Source organism: Xenopus laevis, chromosome 3L (genome assembly GCF_017654675.1).
Source record: "Xenopus laevis strain J_2021 chromosome 3L, Xenopus_laevis_v10.1, whole genome shotgun sequence".
Taxonomy (NCBI): domain Eukaryota; kingdom Metazoa; phylum Chordata; class Amphibia; order Anura; family Pipidae; genus Xenopus; species Xenopus laevis.
This window is the reverse complement of record NC_054375.1, coordinates 96717099-96736062: the sequence shown is the minus strand read 5'-3', so window position 1 is coordinate 96736062 and position 18964 is coordinate 96717099. Positions and strand designations below refer to the sequence as shown.

Sequence of the window (18964 nt, the reverse complement as noted above, 5' to 3'; positions counted from 1 at the left end):
ATGTAATGTTAAAATGTACTTCAGAACAGCCAGTAACACCAAAACAAATATATATATATATAATACACAAAAGCCATGAATATCCTGTAAATTATATCCTTATAAACGGTGAGTTCTGATGTCATCAGTTATAAACGGTGAGTTCTGATGTCATTTCTGTCACATGATTTACTGAAACATGTGTATTATAATAAATAAAGTACCCCCAGTTTGAAATATGAGGATATTAGAAGTAATCTCGGAGTTCCATGACCTGTATAAAAACACTCGGCCTTCGGCCTCGTGTTTTTATATGGTCATGAAACTCCTCGGTTACTTATAATATCCTTATATTTTACAAAAGGGGGTACTTTATTCACTATATATATATTGAATAAAGTACCCCCTCTTGTAAAATATAAGGATATTATAAGTTACCGAGGAGTTTCATGACCATATAAAAACACGAGGCCAAAGGCCGAGTGTTTTTATACAGGTCATGGAACTCCGAGGTAACTTCTAACATCCTCATATTTTACAACTGGGGGTACTTTATTTATTATAATACATAAGTTTATTTGAGTCATGTGACAGAAATGACATCAGAACTCACAGTTTATAACTGATGACATCAGAACTCACTGTTTATAAGGATATCATTTACAGGATATTCATGGCTTTTGTGTAATATATATATATATATATATATATATATATATATGTATATATATAAACGGTGAGTTCTGATGTCATCAGTTATAAACGGTTGCAAAATATGAGGATATTAGAAGTTACCTTAGAGTACCTTGACTTCGGCTTCGTGTTTTTATATGGTCATGAAACTCCTTGGTAACTTATAATATCCTTCTATTTTACAAGAGGGGGTACTTTATTCACTATATAATTGCGTGTAACCATGGGAGCCGCCATTTCAGATGCCCAGGACTATAAGGCCTGACACCATTACACAGCAGGTAAGCTAAGAATACATTGATTGACACTTGAAAGACAATTCTGATTCTAATCTGATATAACAGGACATTTGCAATAACAGCCACAAACTGTAAACTTAATAAAAAAAAATGACTTTATAGTGTTGCTTCTTTAAATAATTGGTGACGTCACGCGCTTGCCATACCAGCAAGGACCGCGCTTCCGGGAGTCTGGTGGGAGGGGCAAAACCACCGCTAGCAAGTTTCCACGCCTTTCTTCTGTTACTTCATGAACATGGCTGGCAGCGCCTGGAGGTCACTGGTGAGACACTGTACCAGTATGAGGGAAACAAGGCTCCGAGTTGTGGGTTTTTACGGTTATGCTACGGCCATTAAGGCTATGCCATATAGGTAGCGCGCGGCAGGCAAGGTGCCATGTTATCCCTAGCGTAGGGACTGGCGGTAGTGTTGTTGCACAACTATAATTCCCACAATGGCAGCATTGATTAGAGTAAGCCAGAACGGTTAGTATAATTGGGGCATATTTATTGCCATTCTTTAGGCTGCTGTGCTAATGCCACAGGGAATTTACTGTGCCGCCCCCTCGTGTATTAGCGCTGCCAAGAGACCTCTGCTGTGCCCGCCCCTATGTCTAATCTAGTAGTGTCTGTGTGTAATAAACTGCCAGGGATTCCCATACCTTACACTGGAGGATAGTGATGTCATTATGATCCTCTGTGTATCCACGAGTCCCTTAGTGCAAATGTCCTTCATCAGCCAGAGGCATCCCACACAGTCAGCAGGTCCCTTTCACTGGCTCCTGGAGTTGCTGAATGGCTACATTTCCCCATACTCCGGTTATGTAGACCTGTGTGCATAGCCTTTATCTGTGTATCATAAATAAAGCATAGTGCCCTGTACTGCATGACTGTAGCTAATGTACATCTAGCAGTCACATTTGCATCCTGGGGAAATGCAGGTTATTCTCTGTAAGGTCACAGGCCTATGTAACTAGGGATGCACAGAATTCAGCCTTTTTCAGCAGGATTCAGATTCGGCCGAATCCTTCTGCCCAGTCGGACCCTGATTTGCATATGTAATTTAGAGGCAGGAGGGAAATCACTGGACTTTGTGTCACTAAACAAGGAAGTAAAAATTGTTTTCTCCTTCCCACCCCTAATTTGAATATGCAAATTCTGATTCAGTTTGGTATTCGGCCAAATCTTTCGTGAAGGATTCGGTGGTTCGGGCGAATTCAAAGTAGTGGATTCGGAGCATCCCTATATGTAACTGTGACATAGTTCTACTTGCAGGCTGCAAATGGCATCCAGAGACTTGTACATCATATCGTGTCATGTCTATGGATTATAATATATTTAGTCATTTGTCCATGGAATATAATGTTCATTTATAGAAACACGACCATGAACCAATCACTTGACTTTGCTACTACTGAAAGTTAAGATGAAGTAACTGCGGGATTAGTGCCAGGAGTTCATACATATCCGTTCTATGAGAAACATAGTGGCAACACATTTGGTTTTTTTGTTTATAGTTCATAGTTGCACGTAATATGTTTCTGGAATTTTTTCAGTTTGTGGCTTTGAATCATAGAATTTCAGATCCCTCAGTAGCCATTTTAAGCAATATAAGTCTCCTTTTATATCTGTTCATGGGAAGGCCATCTTGGCTAATTTCCATGGGTAGTAATATCCTGCAAGTGGGTGCCAGAAAACTGTTTCAGAGGGTTCATATATCTGACCCAACAGTTTGGTCAGCACAAGCACTTGCAATTTAGCTAGTTTGAAACCATGTACTTTTAATTTAGATGATTGTTTATCAAGCAAAGGTGCAAATATGTGGCTGAACAAATCTTCATTTATTATGCATACTGTAGCAAGACCATAGCATTTGCACTGGCCTTTTTTTCTTTGCTGATTTGTGTAAGACACTGGGGGCTTTCAGGAATTTACTATTCAAGTGAATCAAGGGGAAATGTTGATCATTTTATCTTAAATTCCTCCTGTGTGCCATTGCACATATCTAAATGGTGAATTAAATTAATTAATGGTGATTTAAAGGGACAGCCAATCCCCTTGTTCAACCTGAGTTTGATGAATAGGGCTTGTGCTGAACATACATTTTGTCTTGACCAGGGGTGTCCAAACTGCGGCCCGAGGGCCACATGCGGCCCAGGATGCATATGAATGCGGCCCAGTTTGAAATGCTTGGAAATAGGATGAGGGGGGACTCTGCCCATTGCCCAGTTAGTAATAATAATAAGGTCTATTTAATATCCAGGTGTCCCATATTCCAGTGTATAGTTCCATCTGGTTATCCAACTGGCATTGTAGTTCTTTTCTGTGTATTTCCTTTACTTTTACAAATCAAACGTGTTTGTGTATTTCACGTGTGGCCCCAGACAATTTTTATTTTTCCAATGTGGCCCGGCGAGCCAAAAGTTTGGACACCCCTGGTCTTGACAGTGGATAAGGTGGCTTAGCTGAGACACAGTAAATCCAGTCATATGAAAACGTTTGGGAACCCCTCTTAATTCTTTGGCTGAGCTGGCAAAATAGCGACTTCCTTTTAATATACTGTATAACATACCTTATAGAAACCGTTGTATTTCAGCAGCCACATAAAGTTTATTGGATTAACAGAAAATATGCAAAATGCATCATAACAATCAGTATTGAGCAGTTTCATGCATTCAACTAAGCATAATTAAAAGGGTACACAATAGAAATCAGGTCAGTTATTGTCTAACAAGTGGTCGTCAGGTAGGGCCCATATACTGGCAGATAAGCTACCGACTCATTCTGAAGGGGCAGAATTAACCTCTTAAATCTTTTTAAAACCCTACCGGACCCGCATTCTTACCCGCTTGGATCTGCTACCTTCCCCAACCCACAAGTGCCTTATCCGCAACTTGATCCACTACCCACTGACCATCAAGAAACAGGACGTGCTGTCATTGTAAACCGGTGGTGACATCATTAGAAGTAGGCGTGGTCAGAAAACTCGCTATTGAAAAGACCTGCAAAACCACTGACCTGCATCTATACCTGCACCTGAAAGTTGTACCCACAACCCGCAGGTTAACCTTTTTTTTTTTTGCGGCTACCTGACCTGCTGCAGGATTCTATATTGGAGCGCAGTTGAAGATGCCTGGAAATATAAAATTACATGCACAACTGCAGTAGGTTCAAACCTCTGAACTTAGTCATAAAAATGCTTAGTGTAGTATGGTCTTGGCCTTGGCATAAGTAATCTGCTTTACTTAGTACTATTCAGCAAGAGTTGATGACTTGCAGTAGCGGTCTGTATTTGCATCCTGCCTTTGTTTTTATTTGCAAGTGTCATCAGAGGCACATGCTTCTAAATGGGGAAACCAAGCTGACCTTTTTTATTGCTGGCCAGAGGTAGTACAGTGCTGTGTTTAAGCTGGCATAACAAATACAAAAGTCATGTAATTATCAGGATTCATTCTTTCCCTGTAAACTGGAAATGTGATAGTAATATAATGTGTTTCTACAGATCTCTCGTGTGGCAGGGGCAATCACTACACCAGAATATGGAGCCAGGCAGCTTTCTAATCATGTAAGTGTTTGCTTAATATCCTTTGTTGATATGGTGCTGACATGTTACACAGCTCTGTACATTATTCACGTTACTTTCCACCTTAGTGTGGCTTACAATCCTTACAAGGTCCCTATCACATTTACTAGGGTCAGGTTTATCAGAAGCCATTTAACCTGCATGAATGGTTTTGGAGTTTGAGCAGTAACCAGAGTATGTAGAGCGGATCAGTACATGCATGGGAAGAACACGCAAACTCCTTGCATACAGACAAGAGGTCTTAATGCAAGCCTGGTGATGTGCTCTCAACATCCATCTTGTTTTGAAATTCTTTTCAATAGAGTATTCGTACCATCAAACCTTTACAAACCAGTACAAAATTCACTCTGAAGAACCACGTCTAATCAAGTTATTCTGCAATGCACATGTTTCTGATATAACAATCCTTCATCAGGTGTTTATTCGGGAATAAGCACCCGATGAAGGATTGTTCTATCAGAAACATGTTGTGCATTACAGAATAACTTGATTATCCTATGTGGTCCTCCAGAGTGCGATCATCTGGGAAACTAAGAATATGTCTAGTCCCATATCAAGTTTTAAAATTAAATACAGGTATGATTGGAACAGAATGATTGAAACCAGGGGTTTTCCAGATAATTGATCTTTCTGTAATTTGGATCTTCGTGTCTTAAGTCGACTATAAAATAATTTAAATATTAAATAAACCCAATAGACTGGTTCTGCCTCCAATAAGGATTAATTATATTTTAGTTTGGATCAAGTACAAGGTACTGTTTTATTATCCAGGGAAATGCATTGTAAGTAGCACTTCCATTATAACTAAATATACTTTAATTTAGCCTTAAGAGTGCTTCCACAACCCCCCAAATTTTGTATACTGTTTTATTATTACAGTGAAAAATAAAATCATTTAAATAAAATTGGAGTCTATGGGGATGGCCTTTCTGTAATTCGGAGCTATCTGGATAACTGGTTTCTGGATAACGAATCCTATACCTATATAAAAATCCATTTTGTCCTTCTGGATTCTGCTGGAAGAGTGCTGTTAACTGATTCATTAAACTACCAAAAAGGCCCTCTCCTTTAAACAGAACATGGATAGTTTAAATATATTCAAGCTGGCCAACTACATCAGTCATCCCTGGTTTGGCCAGTTCTTCTCTCATTTCAACCTGATTCATTAAGAATTCTACTGCTTCATTATACATTTTACACAGGGTTTTACCTGCAACTTGCTTTCAGGGATAAAACACCCAAATAGTTGCTTTTTATTGGCCACCAGTGGGATTACCTGGCTGTAGCTGGGAATGATGGGAGTACACAGAGTGGTGAGAACATAAAGAAACCTAAGTCAAAAAGAGAGAGAAGATGAGAACGTGAAAGAAGTGGGTTAATGGAATTTGGGTTGACAAGAAGAGAGAGCAATACACACAAGAAGAGAAGTATTAAAATAAGCATTAAAAAAAAAAGATGCAGAAGCGAGAGAGAGACATGACAATAGAAGAAAATAATTTTAGAGAAGTTGCATAATATTTTTTTTTTTTTTTAAAGTTTTTTAAATTTTCAAACATTCAACATACACAATATGAATAGTAGAGCTAGAGAGAGAAGAAATAGATATTAGAAAAAGAAAGTTGTGAAGGAAGGGGGAGGGGAGGTAAGGTACAGACTGGCATATGCATTATATCAGAATACTTGCAGTTAACCTGTTTGTACTTTCAACCAGGTACCCCAGACAGCATTACATTTTTTCAGGGCAGCCCCTTGACAGATTGAGAGAGAATCATTTATCAGCTTTTGCCAATATTGTAGTGTAGGAGGGTTAAGTGACTTCCAATGCATTAATATGGCTTTCTTGGCACAATATAAGAGCTGTAGGTAACAAAGTCTAGAGTAGGAGCGTAACAGGAGGTCACCCGTTATCCCCAATAAACAATTTTCCGGTGAAAGAATACTTGGCAATGCGAGTTTTTCATTCAAGAATTGAAGTACAACACTCCAAAATCCCTGGATTACCGGACAGGTCCAGAACACATGAAACAAGACACCCGGTTCCACTCTGCACTTGGGACATATGTCTGAAACATTTTCATAAATTTTAGCCAGTCGGTAGGGAGTTAAATAGACTCTATTCAAGAATTTTATTTGTATAAACCTGTCCCTCATAGAGATAGATAGCTCAGTGACTAACTTGAGAGCGTCCTTCCATTTTTCTTCATCTAAATCAGGAATATCACTTTGCCATTTGCCCTTAATCCTCTCAAGGGGGGAGGGACCAGCGGTAGATAGGATAGTATACAACCAGGATAGGGGTTTTGTTAGGTCCACTCTATGTAAATATGTCTCTAAGGTTGTCATCTCTAAATTTACAGGTCTCACTGGAAATTGTACACTGAAAGCATGTCTTAATTGCAAATAGCGAAACAGCATATCTGGATGAGGGTGTACTTCCTGTTGTAGTGTAGCATATGTTTTACATTCACCCCCAGAGGAGTTGCATAATATTTCATGGAACAACATGAGGGAAGACAATGTGAATGAGTTGATTGTACTTCAGCCTCTAACAAAGGCATTGTGGCATAGTGAAAGCATAAAGAGATGGGATGTAAAAGTCGTAGAAGGTACATTTTCCTTTCTGCAGTCAATTTTGTTTAGGCAGAGCACGTAACTCCACATTAAAAAGATCATGGAAACCATGACCCAGACCAAAAGCAGATGTATTGTGGATCTTGATTTGGAAGAAGTAAGCTATAAGATCTTTATGTACTAGTATTCAGGAATTTTGTTACAGTATAATTGGGCAAAGGAGCTGTCCCACTCGTGTTGTGCAAGAGACTGTTCTGTGGTAAATATAATCTGCAGCTGGCTAATCATTCAAGCCAGGTAAAAAGAAACTAATTCAAGTGCTTGAAACTCAGGCTTCTATATAGATAAATAGATCAGATAATACAAGAAAAAGCTCCCCACCAATAAAAAAATGCCATCTGCCATAATCCGTTGTCCCAAAAGTATCAGAGCTGAGGATGAATGTGTGTAGTGTCACTATTATGCACACATGGGCACATATAATTTGTACCTTAAATTCAACACCTTTGATATTACATAATATTGGGGAAAAAATACTCGTCCATAATACAAATGGGATGAAATGTAAAAGATATTGCACTTTAGCGCTAGAGAAAAGAAAGGAATCTTTTGTAGCCTTATTGTGTCTCCAGATGTCATTTGTCCTAATTTATTACTTAAAGACCATGAAATCCAGCCTGCATTCTCAGCATTTTTAAGTTCTCCCATCACGCTCAACCAAAGTTTGGTTGTATAATTTTATGCTGAAAGGCCTGGAAAAAGCACTAAGAGATCAAACTTGCATATTTCTATACAGGTGCACACTGTCACTCTCATACCAGGGGATGGAATTGGCCCAGAGATTTCAGCAGCTGTCATGAAGATTTTTGAGACTGCCAAAGTAAGTGTTATAGGTGACCGGTGGGCAATTTGTATAACTTTATCATTTAATTGTTCTATATCCTGGTTGGATTCCTATTCTATTCAGGCCTTCATTTCAATGCAGCAGTCTAGTTACATAAATAAAATGTGTAGAAATAAAAGTTTCAATGTTCCAGTAAAAGTGGCGTGACCGTATGATGCCTACAGTAGTGTGACACAATGCTTTGGCATCATAGCTTTTCTAAGATAAGCATCTTTTTGCTTTGTAAGCATATCTAAGTTTTGCTATACTGACTGTTTGCATTTACAGATAAACATATCCGTACACTGCACTGTCTGCTGAACATGTAGATAAAAAAGGGTGTTTCTTTGTTTTATCATTGCCTTTAAAAAAACAAGGAAAGAGTTATTCATTGGTGGGGTGCCGATTAGGCATCCCCTTTGATTCAAATCCTTTTACTTCAGTCCCTTGGACAGTGCTTTTCTTCACTGAAAAATGCACCTGCACGGGGTTCTATTTTGTTCTGTCCTGTTTCCTATCCCAGGATCTTTGCTGTGGCCCCGGGCTATGAACATGTGCAGTGAGGCTTGAATGCATTGCAAAAGTGTAATAAAGGTTATAGAGAAAAGGAACCCCTTATTAACCAATGCATTAAATTACCATTCCCTAGTTAGGGTTACATTTTATTTTCCTTGGTGTTCCCCCAACGACCCAACAATAACTAACAAAGTTAACACGCAATTAAACATAAATTAGTGTGATAAATGAAACCTCCTTCAATAAATTGAGGTATCTAAAGTGCAAGTGCTCAAATAAATAAACAATCCCTTGGACTTCAATCCTTAATTGTAAAGTGGCTAGTGCTTAAAAGTGTAATATAGGAAATGAAATGCAAGCAAAGCACATCCAGTTCTAATTAAACACTGTTCATATAGGCTCCTGTACAGTGGGAAGAGAGAAATGTTACAGCAATTAAAGGGCCTGGTGGAAAGTGGATGATTCCCCCTGAAGCCAAAGAATCCATGGATAAGAACAAGATGGGATTGAAAGGTAAAGCAGATGCACAGTCTCCATGATGGCGCAAGGATACTTTGTTGCCTATGGGGGGGGCACAATTTCTTGCGGGGGACCAAGTGCAAGAAATGACCTTGCCATTGGGAACTGCGGAATCAAAGAGGGTAAAATACATGAATCTCTCCTATGGCGAGGTATTTTCAGATGCTTTTCCGCCCATTGGGTAGCATAATTTCCTGGAGGCAACAAAGCACCCTATTTGCTGACTCCCTTAATCAATTATTCCCAAAGTTTCGGGGCTGAGGATAAATGTTTATTCACTATGTTGGAGAGTGATTGTTTCTTATATTGGTATATCCTTGTTATGAGCTAAAAGTCTGAAGACCTCTGGAAAAAAAAAATATGTGCATTCTGCTGCTCACCTCTCAATTTGTGTATTTTTTTCTTGCAGAATAAAACACAGCCATATCTGCAGTTTATATTTGAAATAATTTTGCTTTATAAATCACATCATTTATCCCACCATTTTAAAATGAAAATATGTCAAACAGAGGTCAGTATTTCATTACATGGGGGACAGAGCTTAGAATGTCATTACAGTTTACCCCTTTTCATGCCAATCTTGGTTGCTGTCATTTATATAGACATAAGTGCAAAATATCTTCCAGCAGGCACATACTGTATGTTCTACTAAATAGTTCTAGCAGACCCTATTGGTAAACATGGTATGGTTTATGGAAAGTCTTCATATCTTATGTTTAATTTGCTATGTTCTTCCAGGACCTTTAAAGACACCCATCGCTGCTGGGCATCCGTCCATGAACTTGCTGCTCCGCAAAACATTCGATCTCTATGCAAATGTGCGTCCATGTGTTTCCATTGAGGGATACAGAACCCCTTACACAGATGTAGACCTGGTCACAATCCGTGAGAACACAGAAGGAGAATATAGTGGAATAGAGCATGTGGTATGTGCATGTCATTTCCTATCCTATGAGAATATGTTTTTGTTCTTCTTTTGTACAATGTGCTGATAAAGTCATGCATTCATATGCAAGACTGTAAAATGAACAAGAAAGACTTTTTTTCAGTTAATACGGTTTTTGCTCTTATGTTAAAGGAGAACTAATCCTTAATAATGAATATGGCTAACAATGCCATATTTTATATACTGAACTTAAGCCTAAAGTTTCAGCTTCTCAATAGCAGCAATGACCCTGAACGTCAAACTTGTCACTGGGGGTCACCATCTTGGAAAGTGTCTGTGACACTCACATGCTCAGTGGGCTCTGAGCAGCTGTTGAGAAGTTAAGATTAGGGGTTGTTGCAAATTATCAAACAGAAAACGAGATTTGTCTGTAATATAAACTGATGCTACAAGGCTGATTATTCAATTCTGATGCTAGTTGCACCGATTTCTGTACCTCCAGGTAGTAATTATCTGTATTAATTATTAATCCATTTTATATTGTGACTTTTATATTCTGTGTACTGTATATTGTGAGTGGGTCCCCGCAGTGCAGTGAATCAGCAGAAAAGAAAACGAGGAGCTACTGGAGCATCTTTGGAGACACAGATCTTTACTGTTAATGGGCTGTGGTTAGGCTTTAATTCTCCTTTAACCGTGTTTTATAATCCCACACTCTAAGGGGCAGATTTATCAACGGTCAAGGTGAATTTTCGAATGAAAAAAATTAGAATTTCGAGTTATTTTTGTGTACATCGACTTGGTATTAGTTAGGGATGCACCGAATTCACTATTTGATATTCGGCCGAATCCCCGAATCCTTCGTGAAAGATTCGGCCGAATACCGAACCGAATCCGAACCCTAATTTGCATATGTAAATTAGGGGTAGGAAAGGAAAAAGTGGAAAAAAATTCTTCTTTTGTGATGAAAAGTTGTGATTTCCCTACCCGCCCCTAATTTACATATGCAAATTAGGATTCGGTTGGCCAGGCACAAGGATTCGGCAAAATCTGAATCCTGCTGAAAAAGGCCGAATCCTGGATTCGGTGCATCCCTAGTATTAGTCCAAATTCGATTTGAATTTGCAATAAATTAATTGAATTTCAAAATTTATCATGTACTGTCACTTTAAAAAATCGACCATTTGCTATCTAAAACCTGCCGGGGAGACCTCCTAGAACCTATTTGGAGTCAATTGGTGGACTTTGAAAAATCAAAGTTTTTTTTGGGAAAAACTTTGAATCGAATTCGATCGAATCCGCTGTTAATTAAATTTGTACGATTAGAAATCGGCTGAATACGGACCTATTCGAAAAAAAACTGACTTAATTTTGGTTGGACTTTTTGAATTCGAATTTCAAAGTTTTTTCAATTCGAAATTTGACCCTTGATAAACATGCCCCTATGTGAATAACAGAGCTCTGATTATTATTTGCAGATTGTGGATGGTGTGGTGCAAAGTATTAAGCTTATTACAGAGGAAGCCAGCCATCGCATTGCACAGTTTGCCTTTGAGTATGCAAGGAACAACCAGAGAAGCACAGTGACTGCAGTGCACAAAGCTAATATCATGTAAGTGTAAATGGATGCTGTGAAATTTATCCTAATTTGCTAGGCTTTTTATTACGAATTATCTTTTTTTTTTTTTCGTTTTTTCTGCATCAATTCGCCCACCTTGAGGCAAAATTAAGGAATTCTGACCTCTAGTGTTAAGTGTAAGGAGTAGCATTGGCCCATGGAATTTCATATGATGCAGACACAGTATGTGTTATCTTACCCCTAACCGTATCAATGTCCTATAGGTCATGTGGTTATTTGAGTATATATCCCATATTGTAAGAAGATACCAGGATCTGCCAGGGCACAGAGCTCTTTCTGTAAGTCATTTTAATGGATCCTGCTTGCCACATGTACAAAAAAAAGGTGGTCCAATCTCCATTCATTGGCAAGATTCTTTAACCTTTTAAGGAACTGTTTAGTGTAAATATGAAATCAGTTAAATAGGCTGTCCAAAATAAAGCAACCTATAAAGGCTGGTATGAAGGGTAATAGCCAGAACACTACGTCCTTCTTCGCAGCTCTTTAAAGGGATACTGTCATGGGGAAAAAAAAATATTTTCAAAACACATCAGTTAATAGTGCTACTCCATCAGAAATCTGCACTGAAATTGTTTTCTCAAAAGATCAAACAGATTTTTTTAATATTTAATTTTGAAATCTGACATGGGCTAGACATATTGTCAGTTTCCCAGCTGCCCCCAGTCATGTGACTTGTGCTCTGATAAACTTCAGTTACTCTTTACTCCTCTACTGCAAGTTGGAGTGAAATCACCCCCTCCCTTTCCCCTCCAGCAGCCTAACAACAGAACAGTGGGAAGGTAACCAGATAACAGCTCCCTAATACAAGATAACAGCTCCCTGGTAGATCTAAGAACAACACTCAATAGTAAAATCCAGGTCCCACTGTGACACATTCAGTTACATTGAGTAGGAGAAACACCACCTGCCAGAAAGCAGTTCCATCCTAAAGTGCTGGCTCTATCAGAAAGCACATGACCAGGCAAAATGACCTGAGATGGCTGCCTACACACCAATATTACAACTAAATAAATACACTTGCTGGTTCAGGAATTAAATGTTTTATTCTAGAGTGAATTATTAGCCTGTGTAAACCATGTCATTTAGAAATAAAAGAATATATTATAAAAATCATGAAAGAATCCCTTTAACCTACTGCCAGTTCATACTTGTGTGTCTTATTTGGCTTTATAAATTTATGAAACTTGTTTGTTACATAACAAATGGACTTTGAAAGTAGTGTAGTCGGTGGTCATGAAATTAATGCAATTCATAGGTTTCTGTGTAAGAAAACGTAAAATAGTGCTGTATGGGTGGCTGCATCGTGAAATTAGAAAAAAAAAAACCTCTGTATGCCTTTTTAAGTGTTAACATATGTGGATCAATAAAGTAAGGCAGCACGTCTATATGTGATGGTATATGTTTTTTTTTCACCAGGAGGATGTCTGATGGGCTGTTCCTGAAAAATTGTCGAGAAGTTGCAGAAAGTTTTAAAGACATTAAGTTTAATGAAATGTACCTGGATACCGTGTGTCTTAATGTAAGAAATAGGCTCTTAAAATGGGCTGTCACTGTTAATTTTGTTTTTTTTCTTATAGGTTTTTTTTTATCTATTCTCTTTCCCCCTACTATCTTTTTTTATGAATTTCTCATTATTCTATGGGGGCTCTTCTTTTAAATACCACTAAAGAAAGCCATAAATAAGATTTAATACTGTTTTCACAATGATCCCATAAAATTGTTAATCTGTAGGTTTTATAGTTGCCCCGATAATATCTTCCTGGAAATTGATTAGAAAAGTTTATAAAAAAAATTTGAGGGGAAGCTAAAGCTGAAAAAATAATTTCAGACCTGTTACACCCTATGTTTTGGGCTCTCTACTAGCTTAGATCTGTGCCTCCAAACATGCACCAAGTAGTCACTAAGCACAGTATATGGATTGTGTAGTATTAATAAATAAATTAAAAAAAAATATATAAGTTTGTTCCAAACTTAGATATAATTAATCCTTATTGGGTTCCAAACCATCTTGTTCCGTTTATTTAATGTTTATATGATTTTCTATTGATTCTATCGATTCAGTTAGGTCTAATACATCATTTGTTTTTGGAGTTGGTTATTTGAGTAATTCTGCTAAGAAAGGGAGCCCACCTAAAAAACCTGTTAGACCTACCTGTCGATCAAAATTTGACCCAGACCTCAGCATGAAGAGTGACAGGTTTTGGAGAGTGAGATACTAAAGAGAAACTTGATTATGTCTTAAACAATACAGAATTTTTAATTGATTGTATTTAAAAACTGTCTTATTTCAGTGAGATGAAGCTTATGAAAATTAAAATTTTCTGTGATACATCCCCATTAAGGTATGAAGATCCAAATTATGGAAAGACCCATTAACTGGAAAACATATACACACACGCGCAGCATATAGATTAGTGCATACTGCAGCAAAGTGATTACCGTAATGATGACAGCTAGAATAGGAACATCTTGACAGAATACCATAATGCACCTATCAAGCAACTTATTAAAAATAACTGGTAAAAACAGTCCACATTTAGAAAGTTTTATTGTAAAATCTTACAACAGTAGCACACAAATTTGTACAAAAAATTGTTGTGGCTTTTATATATAGAGAAATCTCATGTTGAAATCTTTTTACATGGTTGTGTTTATTTTTATTTATTTTTTTGTGTCCACTGTATCATAGTTAAAACAATCATGAAACAATATAGTTGGTGACAATCTGTTAGCTCCACGTAACTATACTATATTTTACAGAGGACATATAACATAACTAACTCTTGTAGACAATAATGCATACTATATGATGCCAGTTTCAATCTGGGCTAAAAATGATCTTTCTGTTGAAAAATGTCCCCATCATTGAGCTCCCTATAGATTCTCTCTGGTCCCTAGGTGTGTTTGAAATAAGTGATGGTGGGAGTCCTTGTCAGAAGCACAGTAGGAGGTGGGTAACCAATCTTAGCCCTCCATTTACACAGACAAAGATTGGCTACAGTTCCTTCTCAGGTCTGCCTGGCTGCTGATTGGCTGGCATCCTACAGTCCAAAGTGCTGAGAGCTGCTGGCTCTACTGCACTGTCTGAGAAAGTAGCAAGCCGGATGGGCGGGGATAGTATGTTTTTGGGGCAAATTTTCTAAGCACAGTATAATGCAAAAGCACGTCTTTGTTTTGTTTTTTTACTACAATAAGTGCAATGTATTTTCCAGCTATTGGTGTCAGCATGATTGACCTATCTCATGGGATGTCTGTATATACTTGTAGCATCACTGTCCCATTGTACACATTTGGCCTCATGAACACGTACTCTATGGCTGCTTGGAATGCCTGTGGCTAAGCTAACAATGACTGCAAAATAGATTAGAAGATGGAGCTAAATCAATGGTAGCATTCCACTGTTAAAGTATGTATATTTGAAATCTGAACCTCAATGTGGTAGTAACATTAGTTGAACACTACTAAAGAGCTTGTAAAAAAAAAAAAAAAAAAAGCAGTACTGGAAGCTGAACTGTGGCCATGTCCTAGTTGGCCTAGTTCAACTAGCAGTTTGGTAGGTTTAAAAAAAGTTAAAAGGTTGAACTTGATGGACGTGTGTCCTTTTTCAACCTTACTTACTATGTTACTAGGTATATTCCTGTTCACTGTCCAAGAACCTTGGACCAGAAGTGAAACAGCCAAATGTTAGCCACCAATCCTGCCATGCAGCTCTACACTTTGGCACCAGTTATGGCTAACAGTTGAGTTTCTGACAGTGGGGTTGATGCATTTGGAGAAGTGGTGTAGAAGGTTAACAAAAAGGAGGAAGGGGATAATTATGTGATCACAGTAATCTGAAGTCATCCCCTTGTGTTTTCATCTTTAGATGGTCCAGGATCCTACTGAGTTTGATGTGCTAGTTATGCCAAACCTCTATGGTGACATATTGAGGTAAATATTTGCATATGCCAATTGCTTTTAAAGGGATTCTGCCATGATGTTTATGATGTAGTTTTAATTTCTAAATTACACTGCAAATAATTCACTTTACAATATAAAATGTAATTCCTGAACCAGCAAGTGTTGTAATATTGGTGTATAGGCAGCCATCTCAGGTCATTTTGCCTGGTCATGTGCTTTTAGAAAGAGCCAGCACTTTTGGATGTAACTGCTTTCTGACAGGCTGCTGTTATTCCTACTCCATGTAACTGAATGTGACGCAGTGGGACCTGGATTTTACTATTAAGTGCTGTTCTTAGATCTACCAGGCAGCTGTTATCTTGTGTTAGAGAGCTGCTATCTGGTTACCTTCCCATTGTTCTGTTGTTAGGCTGAGAGGGAGTGCAGGGAGAGGGATGATATCACTCCAACTTGCAGTAAAGAGTGACTGAAGTTTATCAGATCACAAGTTGCATGACTGGGGAAGCTGGGAAACTGACAATATGTCTAGCCCCATGTCAGATTTTAAAAAATATAAAAAAATGTTTGCTCTTTTGAGAAACGGATTCAGTGTAGAATGCTGCTGGAGCAGCACGATTAACTGATGCATTTAAAAAAAAAAATGTTTTTCTCATGACAGTATTTAATGGAATACTGTTAGGAAAGTTAACAGCAGTTATTGTAGGGATGCACTGAATCCAGGATTCAGTCGAGGATTCAGCCCTTTTCAGTAGGATTTGGCTAAATCTTAAGTGATTGGCCAAACCGAATCCTTAAAATAACCTGACTTTTAATCAATTGTTCTTTTTTAACCCTCCTTAACCTAATTTGCATATGCAAATTAGGGTTTGGATTTGGTTTGGGATTTGGATGAATGCTTCATGAAAGGACTACTGCAACAATTAGAGAGCACACTGAGTATGTTTAGTGTCCATGGCATGCTTAATACAGCAGCAGCCAACACAGAGAGATGCTGGGACAACTTTTTGAAGGTATGAGTCACTGCTGAAATTTTGGGTTGGTACAGTAAGTTCAATATAAGCATTTCTAGCCTAGTTATTTCTTCAGAATTTAGTGGAACATTGTGGCAGAATACCATCATGCACCTATCAGCCAATTTATTAAATAGTCAATGTATTGCAACCCATTGCATCCTATCCAAGCACTGTCACTCAGTTATGTAACTACTGTAAATAAAAAACTGTTTTCCAGTAATTTTGACTGAGTAACATTTGTTCAATGGAGTAATTGGTCAGCACTCACCCAAACCAAAATTTTATCGAAATGGTGCACGTGCAGGGTTGTCCACTCCAACCGGATAAACAATACGTAAATAGAATCACAGCACCATCCAAAGCGTATTTTTTCTTAAAAAGCCTTTATTGCATTCTCTGGCTTGGATCTCGAATGAACAACGTTTCAGGCCTATGTGGCCCTTTGTCAAGTTCATTGAGTAACATTTGTTCTCAAGTCTCGTCAGTTGTTCAACTGTCATTCTTGTTACTGGTTTAGAGTACTCTGAAATATTGAATATTGATTCATTTGTGTGTTGCCAGGCCCATTTTCTGTTGTCTAATATGACTTTTTTTATTTTAAATCTAGTGACCTTTGTGCAGGTCTAATTGGAGGTCTGGGAGTGACACCAAGTGGAAATATCGGTGCTAATGGGGTAGCAATCTTTGAATCGGTAAATATGTAATTTTTTATTACTCATAAAATGTAGCTCAAATGGAGAACATTTTGCCCCATTCAGCTTGTAATGTCTGCATCTAGCACAATTCCAAAGTCTTTATTTTTTTTTACTTTATGAATTTATTTAACCAAGGTTTAGCTTTGTCCTGAATTTTCTTATCACTTTAAGCCAACTAAGGTGTCTTTTGTTGCTTTTCATAATAGATATGTGTGTGTATAACTAAACCATAGAGGTAGTGCTACCGTCAAAAAGTGATACATACATACACACAAGTTTGTGGGATCAGCACTTACTGATGCCAAAACTATTTTCGTGCATGTGTTACAGGCTATTGTGTAACCTCTGTTCTTGAGCATTCTTTGTGTGTTTCTGTGTATGTACATATGTTGATATAAATGTTCATCTACACAGCCAATATATTGAATTTGTGCATTTATATAATGGTGTGTTGGTTATATTGTATACAGGTTCATGGCACAGCCCCAGATATTGCTGGAAAAGACTTGGCAAACCCCACTGCTCTCCTCCTAAGCGCAGTCATGATGCTGCGGCACATGGGTCTCCACGATTATGGGCGCAAGATAGAAAATGCCTGTTTTGAGACAATCAAATCTGGCAAGGTGAGAAAGAGAGAGAATGACTGAAGTGATGGCATTTATAGAATTTCATATCTTCAGCTGATTGTATTTTATATTAATGAGCTTCACCCAAAGTGAAATTTTGAGTAGCTGTACCTTGGGGTGAGGGGTGGAAGGTATCTGAAAAAATGATATACTTGCTTAATTTCTGTCTCACCACTTCTGGTCTTTTGTTAACCTACATTTCTTGCCTTTTTTGTTTCCTAGGCTCTGACTAAAGACTTGGGTGGTAACGCCAAGTGCTCTGAATTTACCAATGAAATCTGCCGCAGAATACAGGACAGCGATTAGCTTTGTACTTCTTCATTTACTGTCAGAATGGTCAACTGAATTGACAAGCACTTAACTTCCTGCTGTCTTTGATATCATGCATCAATGCTTTATCTTCTTCACAGCAAACCAAAAGCCCTGCTATGCATGGCCTGCTACTCTAGTAGTGTCTATAGGCTTCTCTGGCAGTGAAATATTTCAGTGGAATCTCATATTATCAATGCAGCAATCCATAATTAGAATCAATGCAGCAATACTGGTTAGATTTAAGGGTTTATACATATTCTGACCATTGTATTTTTGTCAATTACGCAGCTTTTACCAAGGCCAGTTTTGTGATGTATCTGTATGCTGAGCATTCCCTTTCTCATCGCACACAGAATTTGTTGTATTTAAGAGACTTTAATTTTGGCACAAGAACATACAGTATAGTATATCCATGGATATAGCACAACCAAACATGTCCTACCCCTGTATAACTTTACTGCTGTAACAAGAAATGATTTGTATTACTGATGCAGTTAGGAATATTGTCTGATTACAGCTCCCTCTCTGCACATAAGATCTTTCAGTGGTTTCTCATTATCAACTGATCCACCAGCAGAAGGTGCTGCTAAGCAGCAATGCCAGAACCTGAAGTAACTGTTATAAATGTCATGTTCAAGCCTTAAACTTTGTAATTCAAAAGTTATATTTATTTATAATTTCACTCCATTCTTCCATTGTTTGGAGGTACCTTTCTTGTTATTTTCTGATTATGCACTTATGTTATGTTTTGCATTTTCATTAAATGTGCAGTCAAAGAGACATTTGAATGTCCAAATCCTGATGCAGATGAGTATGTTTTGTTGTAGTGAAAATGATTGTTTGGTGACAGCCCATAAAGCTTATATTTTTAA

At 37.9% G+C, this 18964-nt stretch overlaps 1 protein-coding gene across 2 annotated transcripts; it reads left to right on the top strand.

Moving 5' to 3' along the window:
• Positions 1-1115: 1115 nt before the first annotated feature.
• On the top strand, positions 1116-18888 carry idh3a.L (isocitrate dehydrogenase (NAD(+)) 3 alpha L homeolog). Of its 2 annotated transcripts, none has more exons than XM_018252872.2 (11): positions 1116-1233; positions 4452-4514; positions 7900-7983; positions 8901-9015; positions 9760-9947; positions 11386-11519; positions 12963-13065; positions 15412-15476; positions 17067-17151; positions 17625-17777; positions 18003-18888. In XM_018252872.2, the coding sequence occupies exons 1-11, from the start codon at positions 1201-1203 to the stop codon at positions 18084-18086; spliced, it is 1107 nt and encodes a 368-aa protein (XP_018108361.1). In that variant the 5' UTR covers positions 1116-1200; the 3' UTR covers positions 18087-18888. The 2 variants fall into 2 exon arrangements, with proteins under 2 accessions (XP_018108361.1, XP_018108360.1); XM_018252871.2 differs by having other exon boundaries at positions 1199-1275.
• The last annotated feature ends 76 nt before the right edge of the window (positions 18889-18964 follow it).

Coding starts and splice junctions, on each gene's coding strand:
- idh3a.L (XM_018252871.2), top strand. CDS start 1,201: ATGAACATGGCTGGCAGCGCCTGGAGGTCACTGGTGAGACACTGTACC. Junction 4,515..7,899: donor CCAGGCAGCTTTCTAATCAT/GTAAGTGTTTGC, acceptor ATTTCTATACAG/GTGCACACTGTCACTCTCAT. Junction 17,152..17,624: donor GGGTAGCAATCTTTGAATCG/GTAAATATGTAA, acceptor TATTGTATACAG/GTTCATGGCACAGCCCCAGA.